This window comes from Primulina huaijiensis, chromosome 10 (genome assembly GCF_012295235.1).
Source record: "Primulina huaijiensis isolate GDHJ02 chromosome 10, ASM1229523v2, whole genome shotgun sequence".
Classification (NCBI taxonomy): Eukaryota; Viridiplantae; Streptophyta; class Magnoliopsida; order Lamiales; family Gesneriaceae; genus Primulina; species Primulina huaijiensis.
In genome coordinates, this window is record NC_133315.1 from 11,773,030 (window position 1) to 11,787,445 (window position 14,416).

Genomic DNA, 14,416 nt, shown 5'->3' on the forward strand with positions numbered 1-14,416 from the left:
TGATTAAAAACTTTTAAATAGCTAATTAATTTGCTAACTAGGTTAGGCCTATTAAGCCAATTAAATTAAGCCCATTAGTCTCTTTAGGATTTAAATAAAATATTAACAAAGTTTTTTGTTAAAGTAAATTTATGAATTTATTAGTCGGGTTGTCAAAAAGCTCGTATTTTAGTTGAAAAACCAACACCGATGAAATTTACGTCTCAGCGTATAAAATAACCTCAAAACCCCTTATTTTCAAAAATACTAAAAAGCAACACTCATATTTTAAATAATTAAAAACAATTATTTAATAAAAACATTTTACATTTTTCAGCCCTCGGTCCCCGTTCCTCGATCGTCACTTGAATAATCCTTAAAAATTACATTTTTTTCTGCATGATTATAATAAAATCATGATTAGCATATAAGCATGCATGACCCATAATTAATTAAGCAATTAAAATAATTAATTACTCATTTTTCTTATTTCTTAGATTCACATGCAGTTGGATTACGTCGTCTTAATTTTGGACCTTACACCTTCTCTTTCATTATATGGGATTGTAGTCACTCCTGGATACAATTTGAATGGTGTGCAAACTTTGCTTGCCATTATTACCGTACACATTTCTCATCGTTGATATTCTGTTACATATAAATTTTTTTAAGTGACCTTTTATTAAACCTTTGGCAGTTAATATGTCTTGAAAATGTGATGTCAGTATCTAGGTTTTATGATTCTTCATTACAGCTTATTGGGGTTCCAGTTATTGGTCTCGAGCCTGAGTTTCAACCAGTGGCTAACTACTTGCTGTCAAGTATAATATCCCACAAACAAGATGCTGGTGATATGCATCTTCAGGTGAACAAACTGCAAGTACCTACAGTGCATGAGATGCTGCTTAGATTCTTGTATAATCAGACATTTCTCTTTTTTTTGTTCCTTTTGTGATTTCTTTTCTAACTATTAATTTATAGTTGCTTCAAGATATCACGAGCAGGTTGGCCAAATTTCTTCCTTACTTTGAGGTACAGATTTTGAGCCTGTCTTAACACATGGAAAGGGGTTTTCATCGCTGTTCTTTTCTTCAGATTACTGAAGTCTGTCATGCATGTTAATTGCTACTGTGCAGGCTGATCTTAATAGCTTTTCCGAAGGCGCAGAACCTGCCATTCGTTTTCTTGCAATGCTTTCGGGTCCATTTTATCCAATCCTTCAGATTGCAAATGAAAGGTTGGTAAATTAATTTATATTTAAAGTCCATAAATTTAGTCTGTATGCCTTTTTCTACTTTAGACTATCGTGATGACTGATAGTATATTTCTATCATGTGGCCCGTTTTAAGGAATATTCAATAAAAGAATGCGTATATTTTTCAGGAAAATACAATATTTTACACTCGTGAAATTTTGAGTGTGCGACCTTTAATATTTACATGGTGAGTAAATGTTCTGTTAATAGTTGTATAGTAAAAACGATGGTTGGGTGTGGGGAATAGAAGGAATGACAGAATTGGAGAAAACTTTTTCAGAAGAAGAGATTAAGAGAGCAGTCTTTGAGAGTGATGGAACAAAATCACCTAGCCGGACTAATTCACTTTCAGTTTACCAGCAGTGTCGGGGTGCAGTCAGAAGGTTGAAGGTGTTTAATGAATTTTTTGAATTAGAATAAAAATGTGACATGCATTTGTTTGATACCAAAAAAACAAGAACAGTTTAAAATAAATATTTTCGGCCAATCAGCCCGGTTTTTCTACTCTCAAATTATTGCTAAAGTTTTGTCATTAAGGTTAAAGAAGATAATATCTCTCATAATTGCATATTCTCAGAATGCTTTTATTGAGGGAAAACAAATTCTTGATTGTTGTCTAATTGCAAATGAGTTGGTGGAGGAATATAGGATCAAGAAAAGGAGCTGATGGATCTTTAAGGTCGATTTTGAGAAAGCTTATGATAATGTTGATTGAGACTTCTTGGATTTTGTGTTGCTCAAGAAAGGTTTTAGGGAGTATTGACGGAAATGGATTAAGGGATTTCTATCGAGTGTATCTTTTTTGATTCTTATAATGCCAGACCTAGGGGTAAATTCAAAGATGAAAATTGGCTTAGACTTGACGACCCATCATCACCATTTCTCTTTAATTTTGTGCTGGATGTTATGGCATAATTGTTGACAATGCAATGGTGATGGATTTATGTAGAGGTTGGGAAGCAGGTAGAGAGGGTGGAAATTTCCCATATTTAGTTTGCCGATGATACGTTGTTTTTTGTGCAGAATGAGAATCATTTGAGATTTTTAGCAGAGATTTTACGTTCCTTTTGTGAGATGTCGGGGCTAAAGATCAATTTGGAAAAAAAATGATTTATTGAGGATCAATTGCGAAGCAGAGGACATGGATATGTTAGCATATGAAATTGTCTGTGGGAAGGAATCGTGGCCTATAAGATACTTAGGGGCTACTTTGGGCAGAAATCCTTCGAAGGTTTCTTTTTGGGAACCAATCTTTTTTAAGATGACTAAGAAGTTGGTAAGTTGGAAGAAAGCTTTCATATCTAGAGGAGGACGCTTGACTTTGATTTCAGCGGTATTGAATGTGTTGCCAATGTATTCCTTGTCCTTTTTTAGGGTACCTCGAGGTGTAGCGGATGCCATGTAAAAGATTGTGAGAGATTTTTTGTTGGATGGAGCAGATGGGGATCACCATGGTCACTGGGTGGCTTGGGATCAAGTGTGTAGACCAAAAGAGAGAGGAGGCTTGGGTATTGGTAATACCTATTTGAGAAATAATGCTTTATTAAGGAATTGGTGGTGGAGATTTTCTACTGAAGGGGAGTCGTTATGGAAGTGGATTGTGGTTAGCAAATATGTGACACAGAATAACCGGTAGGATGCTGGTATTGCTAAAAGTGTTACTTTCAGAAGTCTTCGGAAATTTATTTCCAGAATTTATCCGGTTTTTCTTCGGTCAGTATGAGCGGTGGTCAAGGGGAGAGATAAGATTAGTTTTTGGGAAGATAGACGGTGGGGGAATTTTTCTTTTCAGGATCTTTATCCGCCTTTATTCCAGATTTCGTCGATCCATAATCATCCGCACTTTGTACATTCAATTTTTCATCCAATTCTTCTACTCTTTCTTGGAATTTTTATTTTTCTCAAAGGGGAGGAGTAAATTGAATTAGGTTATTTGCTTGAGTCTTTAGAGATGGTTAGATTAATTGAGGGTGTACAAGACAAGGGGGAGTGGGTTTGTGATTCTTCTTGACATTTTTATGTGAAATCTTTATTTGAATCTTTCTTCTCTGGTTATCCTTTTTTTTTCTTATCGTACTATTTGGAAAGTGCCTATCCCATCGCTGGGGAAATTACCATTGTTTGAGATGTTGCAAAGAAGGTTCTCTTCCTGTTCTCTTTGTTCAAACCTTTATTTTTCAAATGTACCCAGTATTCTTAAATAGTTTTTGCACAATGTTTAAAATTTCAAAATGTTTGAAAATCAGTTATTTGGTGCTGCTCTCAAGTCTTATCTGCTTTTTATTTTTGATGCAAATATAGTTAAATTGTTCCATAAACAATCATGTCAGTTTTTGGCATGTAACTCTCTTTGAGACAGTTCGTTAACAAATGTTTTCCAAGTCTTGGCAGAGAAGCTGCGAAAATGGCTGTCAATGTTTCTGACTATGAAGCTTCTAAGATCAATCTGCCATCGACATCCTTGATGGTTTCCTCCAACTTTGAGGTACTCACATGAAGTCATTTTATTCTATTTAAATTTTGCACTTAATTCTATTTACTATCTTATTTTAGAATATTCTCTTTTGAAATTTTATTTCTTCTGGATAATACTTTGGTTGTACGAGGTATCGACAGGAAAGGTATTTACCTTTTTGATGTATTGATGATTATTGCATTATCTAGATTAAGTGCAAGCTGGACGCATCTTCTTTATCATTGTTTATCTCTGCATGACTCTATATTTCCTTTATAATTATCTATTTTCTTTACCAAACAGCTTTGTTAAAAGATACACTACGAAGCATCTAGCTTCAACTTTCAATGCCAACTAATCTCATGCAATAGAAACTACCTTGGCTTGGCTGTAGAAGTAGTAGTCCTGCATGTGAAGAGGCATGTAGAAAACGTTAAATATCTTGCCTTTCCTCTTAACTGTGGCATACTGATGCATGATACTGAGCTATATTTATTTGGCGTTTTATATATGAGAACGGGGATGAAATAATCAAGAAGTTTTTTGGAATTCTGTATAGTTTAGTGAAAGCAACTAATTCCACTTTCTTTTGACTCTACTGTCCAAGTGATTGGATACTTTTAAAATTCTCTGTTTTTTTGCGCACAGCCAAGGAGATCACGAAATACGTCATCTTCGTTGTCAACAATTTCTAGTCACTTCGTATTTCGTCCTGATGCAATCTTCACATTGCTTAGAAAGGCTTATAAAGATTATAACCTGGGGAAGTTGTGCAGGCTTGTAAGATATGCTTCTTGTTTTTCATTTGCTTTCTGGGAAAAAGAAATTTAACCAGGTTAATTTTTCTTTATCTGATACTTGCCATGTTTTAGGCATCAAGGATTCTTAAAAAACTTTCAGAGTCTACGACATGGAGAGAAGCATCTACTTTACCTTCCGATGTTACATCTTCTGTAGCCGAAGAGGATCTTAAACCTGAACCTGTTGCTCCTGTTTCCTTAACTGACTATTCAAACTTGTTTGGGGAAGAGTTTCACATGCCAGATGATCATTGGGATTTAACATACCTTAATCTCTTAGATTCTGAGGCAGTAGAAGAAGGGATTCTGCATGTTCTTTATGCATCTGCATCTCAGGTTGGTTAAATGGAACAGAAGTGCCTTGTCGACAAAAACTGTCAATAGTGATAATTCTTCACGTATGTTGTCTTGATGTTTGATAAAGAACTACCATATAAATTCCTGTTCAGCCTTTACTCTGTAGCAAGCTGGCAGAGAACACTGCAGACTATTTTTTGGCGCTACCACTGATACAAGCATTGCTTCCAGGTCCTTGTTCTGATTCCAGTTTCCTATTGAAATTATGGCATTTTTCATTGTTAGTTTCGTTATTTTTTGTCAAAGTATTTACTGAAACAGAGAAACTTTGAGAAAATTATTATTCTACTTTACTTAACTGTTTACTATTTTAATTTTTGTCAAATTATTTACTGGAACGAAGAAAATTTTGAGAAAATTATTTATTCAACTGAACTTTGGAACAACAGGAATTAATATGTGGATCTTTCCCTAATGATAGCTAAGAGAAAACATGAGTACTAAGTATTGCCGTGCTAAAATTGTTCCATGGCAACAAGTATAAATAATTTATTTTCATTTTCAAATCAGGTCTAAAGATAACATAATCATCCAAATGAGCCTACAGTACTTGACCCTCTCAAGTTTCCTTGTGCTTTTAATAAATTTTTTTTGGTTTTTTGTAAAACATCTTTAGAGAAACATGTTCATTATTGTAAAGACGAGAAGGGAAGTTTCCTATTGTTTGAAGTTAAGTTTTCTCTTTCACAAGTTGTAATTCGATTAATCAGTTAATGTGCTCCGTGTGTCGTAAAACATAAATTGTATTTTCGCACACGAGAGTGTTACATATTCAGTTTACTTTTTTACTAGTGTCACTAATTTGGATTGGAGTATATTTCTTTTGAACACCTGAAGGTTTCTCCTGACATTCAGATCAGAACATTTGTACAAATGATTATGTATTTGAAATTTCGTATCTAGCAACTAAAATAGTATTTTAGCATGATATGGACTATTGATATTTTATATTTTTATTTACGAAACTTGATGCTTTATTCTGTACTTGCTTAAACAATCATAAATAATAGTATTACTAATCTAGTTATTAGGTTTCATAACTTGCTCTCATTTAGGAATTTCGAGGCCTCAACTGACAATTCTTTGTTCTATGTTTATCTAGCACTTCGGCCTGTAATCAGCAGCCCTTACCAAATTGATGACAGCTTCTCTCTTTGGAAGCAACCATTCGTGCAAAATGCATTGTGTCAGGTATTAATGGATCAAAATGTCTTTCTGCTTGATTTCCATTGTTCCCTCCATCCTAATTTCTACCTTGACTTTTATTTGTGTAATTGCAGATTGTGGCAACTTCATCTTCATTGGTGTACCGTCCTCTACTTCGTGCATGTGCTGGCTATTTGTCTTCTTTTTTGCCATCACATGTTAGTTACTTCTTTTTACTTTATTTTTTTCAAAATACTAATTTTTTTTTTCTCAATAGATTTGTTCCTAAGTATATTTTTTAGGGTTGATCTATTCTCTCCTCTTCTTCTTGCTTGTCAAATAACCTGATTTAATCTTTAATGTATTTTCAGGTCAAGGCTGCATCCGTTCTTATTGATTTGTGCTCTGGTGTATTGGCACCATGCATTGCTCAAATAATTGCAAAGGTCGAATGATTTGTTGCTTAATCATCTGCTACATAGTTTTAGGCCTCATTTGGTGGACCCACCCGTTGTCATTTATCATTCTATGCTTTGGGATTTCAGGTGGACTTAACTTTGGAGCTACTAGAGGACCTTTTAGGAGTAATTCAGGTATGTTTCGAACTTTTCTTTCCCCCGAATTCCAAGATGACTTTCTCTTGCTTTTCCAGCTGGTAGAATATAGCACCATCATTTGTTTTTCCTGTGTTAAAGGAAAGAAAAATGCAGAGATTACTTAGAAGAAAGTGTTTGTGCACTCTCTTCTTTTGAACTAAGGAAAACTTCAATTTATGTTGCCTTTTTCATTGAAACTAATTACATAATGTACATGTCTAGAGAAAGCGAATATCTTTCAATGTACATGAAAGTCACCCCTTGGTGCTCATTAAATGATTTTTCTCTGTTTAAGTGTTTTTGTTTTCTCTTAAAGCATCATCACCAGGACTTCATAATATATGCTATTCTCGTCGATAAAACTTTTTTATTCCCTTTCATTTCCCTCTAGGCAAAATATATATAAGAGAAAAAACTATTAGGAGCCTCTGTTTTTTTTATGAATTTTATGCTATAAACAGAACCACTATGTTCCTTTCCTCATTATGTACTGTGACTAGCTAATAAAATCTGAATTCGGACGTAACTCGAAATTCTAATGAAAACATAGTGTTCTATCAGCAGATTATGCATAATTTGTGTATTGCATAGAGATGAGTTCTTGTTACTTTTGTAGCTTAACAAAGTCAAAGCAAAGTGCAGTTCCACTGGTGGATACTATTACTGATAGATTATCCATCCTTACGGGGAAGGTCCTTAGAGCACTCTCAGTGTTCTATAAATCGGCCTTTGGCTTTTAATTTTAAATTAAAAGCCCAAAAATAAAAAAAGCCCCAAAAAAAAAGATAGTAATTTTCAGCTGCCTAGGCTGGCTGACTAGCACATTTTCGGTGCGGTTGGCCTGCGCCCAGTGCCTAGGCGGCCGAAAATTACTTTATTTTGGCTTTTTTGTGTTTTTTTTTTGAAAATTTTTTTGGATAAAATGAACGATATTTTTTTTATAGGTCCCAAACCAAAGTACAACAAGAAATGTGATTTGTTAGCTTTCCCTAACACACCAAACTTCATCTTATTATGTTGATACCGTGGAATCTGCCTAGCGACGCCTAGACGCTTCCCGACTTGCGCCTTGCAATTTTTAGAACCTTGAGCACTCTACAACATGATTGAAAGAGAATGTTTTTTCCGTTGGAGTGGCCATGTACTTGTTATGGGTGTTAACATAAGACCTCGTGATCCAAAGAATTCAGATTAGATTCTAATCAAAAAATTATAGGTGAAAAGCTTTGTAAAACAAATCTTTTTGATACGCTTACAGACTGATACTTTAGCCATGATTGCTAAGCATTAAAAGTTTTTCTGTTTCATTTTGCATAGGGTGCCCGGTTTTCATTGTCCCGTGCACGTGCCGCCCTCAAATATATCGTCCTGGCACTATCTGGAAACATGGATGATGTATTGGCAAGCTATAAGGTAGTTCCATGAGTAGAAAAAATTTAAAAAGGAAATTGTAGGTCTTGCTCCAAAGTTCTACCATGGACCTCATGGCTGATATCTAAATTTTAAAAAAAAACTTCTTTTGTTCTGGTTGCTTATGCACGGCCTTCGTGCATTACAGGAGGCAAAGCATCAGATACTTTTCTTGGTGGAGATGCTGGAACCTTTTCTCGATCCTGCTTTGATCCCCTTAAAGGGCATGATAGCTTTTGGAAATGCGTCTTCCTTTTTTATTGAAAATCAAGAACAAAATTGTGCTATTGCATTAGATGTGATTCGCGCTGCAATAAGAAAGTCTGCGGTGCTTTCATCATTGGAAGCTGAATGGAGGCGTGGATCTGTCGCTCCAAGGTAATAGGGACCGTGAATTGTATTTAAACTTGTGTTCGTGGTTCATCACGACTTTCAAAATTTTCTAAGTTCATGTTGAGAAAATATTTAAGTTCATGTTGAGACAATATTTAACTTCATGTTCTCTTCCTAATTTTTCCAAAGGCTTTAACTTGAACAATTGGGTGTGTTGCGAATTTCTAGTTTAATTATTCAATTATGAACACGTCATTCAAAAGTACAATTATCTAGGGGTTTAAAAGTTGTTTATCCTTTTTAATGCTGGCTGCCAATCATGTAGTTGTGTAGTGTAAATCATTTATCGTTCAACCTATTCTTCTGGCAGTGCTTATATTTCCTGAGATGAATCAGATGATTGTGGATTTTAGCACTGTCCTGTAACTTAGTGTGTTTAGTGGGCCAATTTCTGAATGTTTCCTCTTCTCTATCATACGGTTCCCTTGTTTGTTGTGTGCTTACTTCCTTTCCTGTTGAGGATTGAAATGTGTGTATATTTTCATATGAGGTAGAATATGAACGTGTTTGCACTCAAGAAAACTAAAATTTCATTTCAATACCCCCATAGTTGATTAAGAATGGCAATATTGTTGTCATCTCCTTATCTTGGACCACGCCTTTCGGTCTCATTGAGTTCTTTGCTCTCATGTGCTACCGGGTTACCTTATTATACTATCACGCCTGTTGTAAACGTAGAAGACTGCATAGTATAGGGAACATGTTTTCATTGATGATTGAATCAAGAGGTACATCATGCACTACTTATATAAAAATCTTTTTTTTTTTGAGACGAAACTAGATTATATTAATAGATAAAATTTTACAAAGTTAGCGGATGAGTAATCCGCAAAAGTAGATAGAACACAACTAAGAAAGTAATATCCGACTAATTTCATGCCCATACATACTTTCAATCCCTAATCAAATCCAAAATAGTCAAATGACTAAATTCTTTAATACTTATTAACCAACTTTCAACCCTGAACTTGATTTTGTCCCAGATTTCTTCCGTTGTTTCCGACACGTCTTGGAATATTCTTTTATTTTTCTCTAACCATATAGACCACATCGTGCAATGTATCATAACGTGCCAGAATGTCATAAATTTTCTGGTTGTCACTCCTCCCGGCTTCATGACAATCATATCTGCAGCTGTCCTCGGAAAGATCCACTGAAAACCCAATTCAAGCAATACCTTATTCCAAATATCTTCTGAGAAAGAGCAATGCACTAACAAGTGATCCTTATTTTCCTCGTGCTTCCGGCATAGAGCGCACCATTGAGGACTTGAAACACATAGAGGCCACCTTCTTTGCATCGAATCGCAAGTGGGTAATTTCCCCAGAGCAACAATCCACAAGGAAAGAAGGATTTATAAAAAGATCGAACTGAGAATATACCTGACTGGTCTCCCAACCATACTCTAAAATCCCCCACTCCCCTCTGTAATCTGACTGACTCTAGAACCCCTAGGAGATTAACAAACTCACCCACTTCAACCTCATTTAAATTTCTTCTAAATCGGATGTCCCGATGCAAAATAATGTTAATCCCACTAGACTGTTCCACCAAAAAACTATTGATCAGTTTATTAGTAATGGAAGAAATCTGAAAAATAGAAGGAAACCGCTCTTTAAACGATGACCCCCCCTCCCAAACATCTTCCCAAAAACAGATGACATTACCCTCTTTCAATACCGCACCCACCAATAGATGAAAAGCCGGGTAAGACCGAGAGATACATTTCCACGGGCTTCTAGATGTCGCATTCCTTGCCAATCCCAAATCCCATCCATTCTCTTGTAGACCATAAATGCTTATTATTACCTTTTTCCACAACGGATCTCTTTCCACCGACCCTCTCCACCACCATTTCCCCAACAATGCTCTATTTCTCAAACAAATGTTCCCCAAACCCAATCCTCCTCTATCCTTCGGTCTTGTAACCTGTTCCCATCCAACAACATGACAATGCTTGTCCTCGTCTGCCCCATCCCACAAGAAATCCCTCATCACCTTTTCCATCAATTTCTCCACCTTTCTTGGCACTTTAAATAAGGACATGAAATAAGATGGCAAAACGCTCAACACTGATTGTATCAAAACAAGCCGACCCCCTCTTGAAAGAAAGGCTTTTTTCCATGTAGCCAACTTTCTTGACATTTTTGATAAAACTGGTTCCCAAAAATTGAACTTCGTGGGATTACCTCCCAATGGTAACCCGAGATATGTAATTGGCCAGACCTCTTTTTTACACCCAACCGTTTGTGCCAAAGCATCTACTTCATCTTCCGGGAAATTGATTCCCAACACAACGCTCTTATCCAAATTTATTTTCAATCCAGATTGAAATCCAAAGCATTTTATTATTTCCACTAATGCAATGACATGCCTCTCTGATTGAACCAAAAACAAAGTGTCATCCGCAAACTGAATATGTGAAATTTCCAATTTGCTCCTCCCTATTTCGAGTCCTTTAACTTCATTTAAGAACCTTGACTTATCTACCAGCCTTCCCAACACATTCACTACTAAATTAAAAAGGAAAGGTGATAAGGGATCCCCCTGTCGAAGTCCTCGCTCTCCTTTGAATTTTCCCCTCGGCCTTCCATTAATGAAAACTGAATTTTCCCATAAATTTCTTCAGTATGTTACTCAACACTTTGGCCAAAATTTTGTACAAGCTGGTCGTCAAACTAATCGGTCTGAATTCCTTGACCTTGATCGCATCGTGTTTCTTCGGGATGAGGCAGATATATGTTTCATTCGTGATACCATTAACCACCCCGCCTTCATAAAATTCTTCAAAAACTTTTAGTAGATCAGCTTTGACCGTATCCCAATTATGATGATAGAAGGCCAATGTAAATCCATCCGGCCTTGGCGCTTTATCTGCGTCGCAATCAAACACCGCTCTTCTAATTTCTTCATCTGAAAAAGCAATCTCCAACTACTCCGCCTCCCTAAGTTCTAAAGGACACCAATCCACTCCCTCCAACCCACTTCCCGCAGCCTCCACCCCTTCCAATTTTTTGTACAGATTCCTAAAAAAATTTATTATAATCTCCTCAATCTGTCTCTCCTCCGTAACCAAAGTCCCGTCCTCCAACTGCAGTTTATCTATCATTAATTTATTCCTCCTATTAGTCAACAGTGAGTGAAAAAATCTCGAATTTTGGTCACCTTCCTTTACCATTTTAATTTTGATCTCTGTTTTTCCATTCGAAATTTTGTAATCGTCAAAGATTCCAATTCACATCTTACCGAGCTTCTTTCCTCGTGAAGAGCATCCGACCAATCTCCCTCCGCCTCCAACGCATCTAGCCGCTTTATCCTTGCTGTCAACTCCTTGTACTTGAATCCCACATCTCCAAATACCTCTCGATTCCATTTTGAGGCTTCAATTTTAATTCCTTTCAGCTTGTTCATAAAGTTGTACCCTTCCCACCCCCTACAATCCATATTATTCCACCACGACTTAGCCAGTTCTTTAAATTTGTGGTGCGAGAGCCAAGCATTCTCGAATCGAAACGGAGTAGGACCCCACATGAACTTAGCTGTGTCGAGAATCACTGGGCAATGGTCCGAGGTGATTCTGGGTAGGACCGATTGTCTAAAGGTGGGAAACAAGTTCCTCCAACCCCCTGAGAATAAGCATCTGTCAAGTCGACAACAAATCGGATCAGCCCTTAAATTTGACCATGTATACTTTGCATTTAAAAGTGGAGGGTCATGAAGTCCCAAATCCTCTAACAATCTGTCAAAGCACAACATGCTCGTAGTAACGGAGGTGCTATTCATTTTTCTCCTGTATTTCTTACCACGTTGAAATCCCCTCCTAGGCACCAATTATCACCACAAATAGAGCTCAATCCCGCTAGTTCTTCCCAAAACAACTCTCTTTCTCTTGGTTTTACAGGTCCATAGATGGCAGAGAACCACCATATGGTGTTGTCAATCCCACAAATCTCAACGGACACCGAAAAATTTCCAATCATATTGTTTCTCACCACCACCACTCTCGGATCCCACATGACAAGAATACCCCCCGAACTCCCCACTGAAGGCAAATAAACGCAGTCAACAAATCTGGATTTCCACAAACTGGCCACAAATCTTTGATCCACCAATTCTTGCTTAGTTTCCAAGACAACCACTAAATCCGGAGTTTACTTCCGAATGACAGTGCGAACAAGCTCCCTCCTTCTTGCAGCCCCTCCTCCCCTTATATTCCAAGAGCAGATTTTCATAATAAAGCTAAGGAACAATTTCCATATGATCTTCTGTTGCAGTATTCATAAATTGACTAAGAACAGTGATGGCAATTCCAATGTCTGGCTTTGTGTGAGAGAAATAGATTAGTTTGCCGACTAATATTTGATATATGCCCTTGTCAACTAATGGACGCTTTTTCTTACTCCCAACTTCACATTTGCATCAACCGGTGTGTATCTACAGGTTTGCATCCCAACATCCTAGTTTCCTTTAAGAGGTCGAAAACATACTTTCGTTGTGAGACTGCAATCCCTCGTGAAGATCTAACAACTTCAATTCCTAGAAAATATTTAAGATTCCAAAAATCTTTTATTTAAAATTCTTCTGTGAGCAATGCTTTCACTCGGGTCATTTCTTCATCATGATCTCCCGTAAGAACAATGTCATCAACATGTACTATCAGGATTGTAATCTTCCTTGCTTGTGGGTGTTTGTAAAACAAAGTGTGATATGACCATGTGTCTAGCCATGACATTTAAACTTTGGTGAATCGAAAGAATCGGGCTTGAGGTGATTGTTTCAACCCGTACAATGACTTCTTTAATTTGCATACTTTGTTGGTCGTGGATGTTGTTTCAAGTACTGGTTGGATATCTATGTAAATTTCTTCCTCGAGGTCCTCATTGAGGAAGACATTTTTGACATCCAACTGATACAAAAGCCAATCCCAGTTAAGCAACAATTGATAAGAGAGCTCAGATGACATTGAGTCTCAGCCACATGAGCATATATTTTTTGATAATCAATGCCATATGATTTTACATATCCCTTTGTTATTAATCGAGCCTCGAAACATTCTATACACTCGTCTGCCTTTTATTTAACTGAGAAGAGATCAATGATATGCGAAGCATTGTTTCTTCTCGAGTGCCTTTGTCTCATAAAAGGCAGCAGCTTTCCAATTAGGGTCCTGGAAGGCATCTTCTATGGAGCATGGAACTTGAATATGATCTAACCTAGAGACTAATACTTAATATGCAGGTGATAAGTGCTAATAAGAGATAACATTACATATGTGATGTTGGGTACGTTGAGTGTTGAGTGTGTGAGTTGGAGAAATTATTTTTCTCGGTTATACTCGGGTTGGAAGTGTGAGATATTTAGTGTATTGTTATATACACTTGTTGTAATATTTCTCCTGTTATAAAAGATCTGCAGTAGCTCCGTGGACGTAGCCTATCTTGGGTGAACCACGTAAATCTTTGTGTTCTTGCTGATTATTTTATTCCGCAATCTTCGGTATAATTTCCCAATACTATGATCATCAACAAATAACAAAAACCAGCATGAAATTGTAATATTTTTTACATTGCAGAGACCCCATATATAACTATGAATAAGAGAGAATGGTCGTAAAGGCTTGTAAGGTTGTGATATGAAAGAAGTGCGTACTTATTGGAAATTGACAAACATCACTGGACAAAAAATTAGATTTTTTTATTATGGAATAATGAAGGAGACAATTTCTCAAGATATACAAAGTTTTGGGTGATAAATCACTATCTTAATTTGGAATAACAACAAAATTTAAAAAACAAATTATGTTGTGATATGTTGGTCGTTGCAAGGAATGCAACTTAAGGAGATACAGCCTTGCACAAAAATCAGCACTACGAATCGTCTTTCCCGATGCCAAATTATGAAAAAAACAAAAATCAGAGAAAAAGTTAATGAAACACTTTAGATCCAGATTGAATTTTACTAACTAATAAAAGGTTACGAAGATAATGGACAAATAAAATGGAATGTAAAGACAAATCCTTGGAAA

General features: G+C 36.4%; 1 protein-coding gene across 2 annotated transcripts in view; it reads left to right on the forward strand.

The window, feature by feature from the left end:
- LOC140986754 (uncharacterized) overlaps positions 1 to 14,416 on the forward strand; it is a 42,027-nt gene that overhangs the window by 17,398 nt on the left and 10,213 nt on the right. For both annotated transcript variants that reach the window (XR_012176971.1, XM_073455100.1), the window contains exons 4-16: positions 734 to 844; positions 961 to 1,011; positions 1,116 to 1,216; positions 3,626 to 3,719; positions 4,338 to 4,469; positions 4,562 to 4,825; positions 4,939 to 5,017; positions 5,949 to 6,037; positions 6,127 to 6,210; positions 6,364 to 6,438; positions 6,538 to 6,585; positions 7,906 to 8,001; positions 8,147 to 8,376. Coding sequence is in view for 1 of the 2 variants with exons in the window: in XM_073455100.1 (XP_073311201.1) it covers positions 734 to 844; positions 961 to 1,011; positions 1,116 to 1,216; positions 3,626 to 3,719; positions 4,338 to 4,469; positions 4,562 to 4,825; positions 4,939 to 5,017; positions 5,949 to 6,037; positions 6,127 to 6,210; positions 6,364 to 6,438; positions 6,538 to 6,585; positions 7,906 to 8,001; positions 8,147 to 8,376 (1,454 nt within the window). In the remaining variant the exon portion in view is untranslated. The remainder of the gene's footprint in view (positions 1 to 733; positions 845 to 960; positions 1,012 to 1,115; positions 1,217 to 3,625; positions 3,720 to 4,337; positions 4,470 to 4,561; positions 4,826 to 4,938; positions 5,018 to 5,948; positions 6,038 to 6,126; positions 6,211 to 6,363; positions 6,439 to 6,537; positions 6,586 to 7,905; positions 8,002 to 8,146; positions 8,377 to 14,416) is intronic.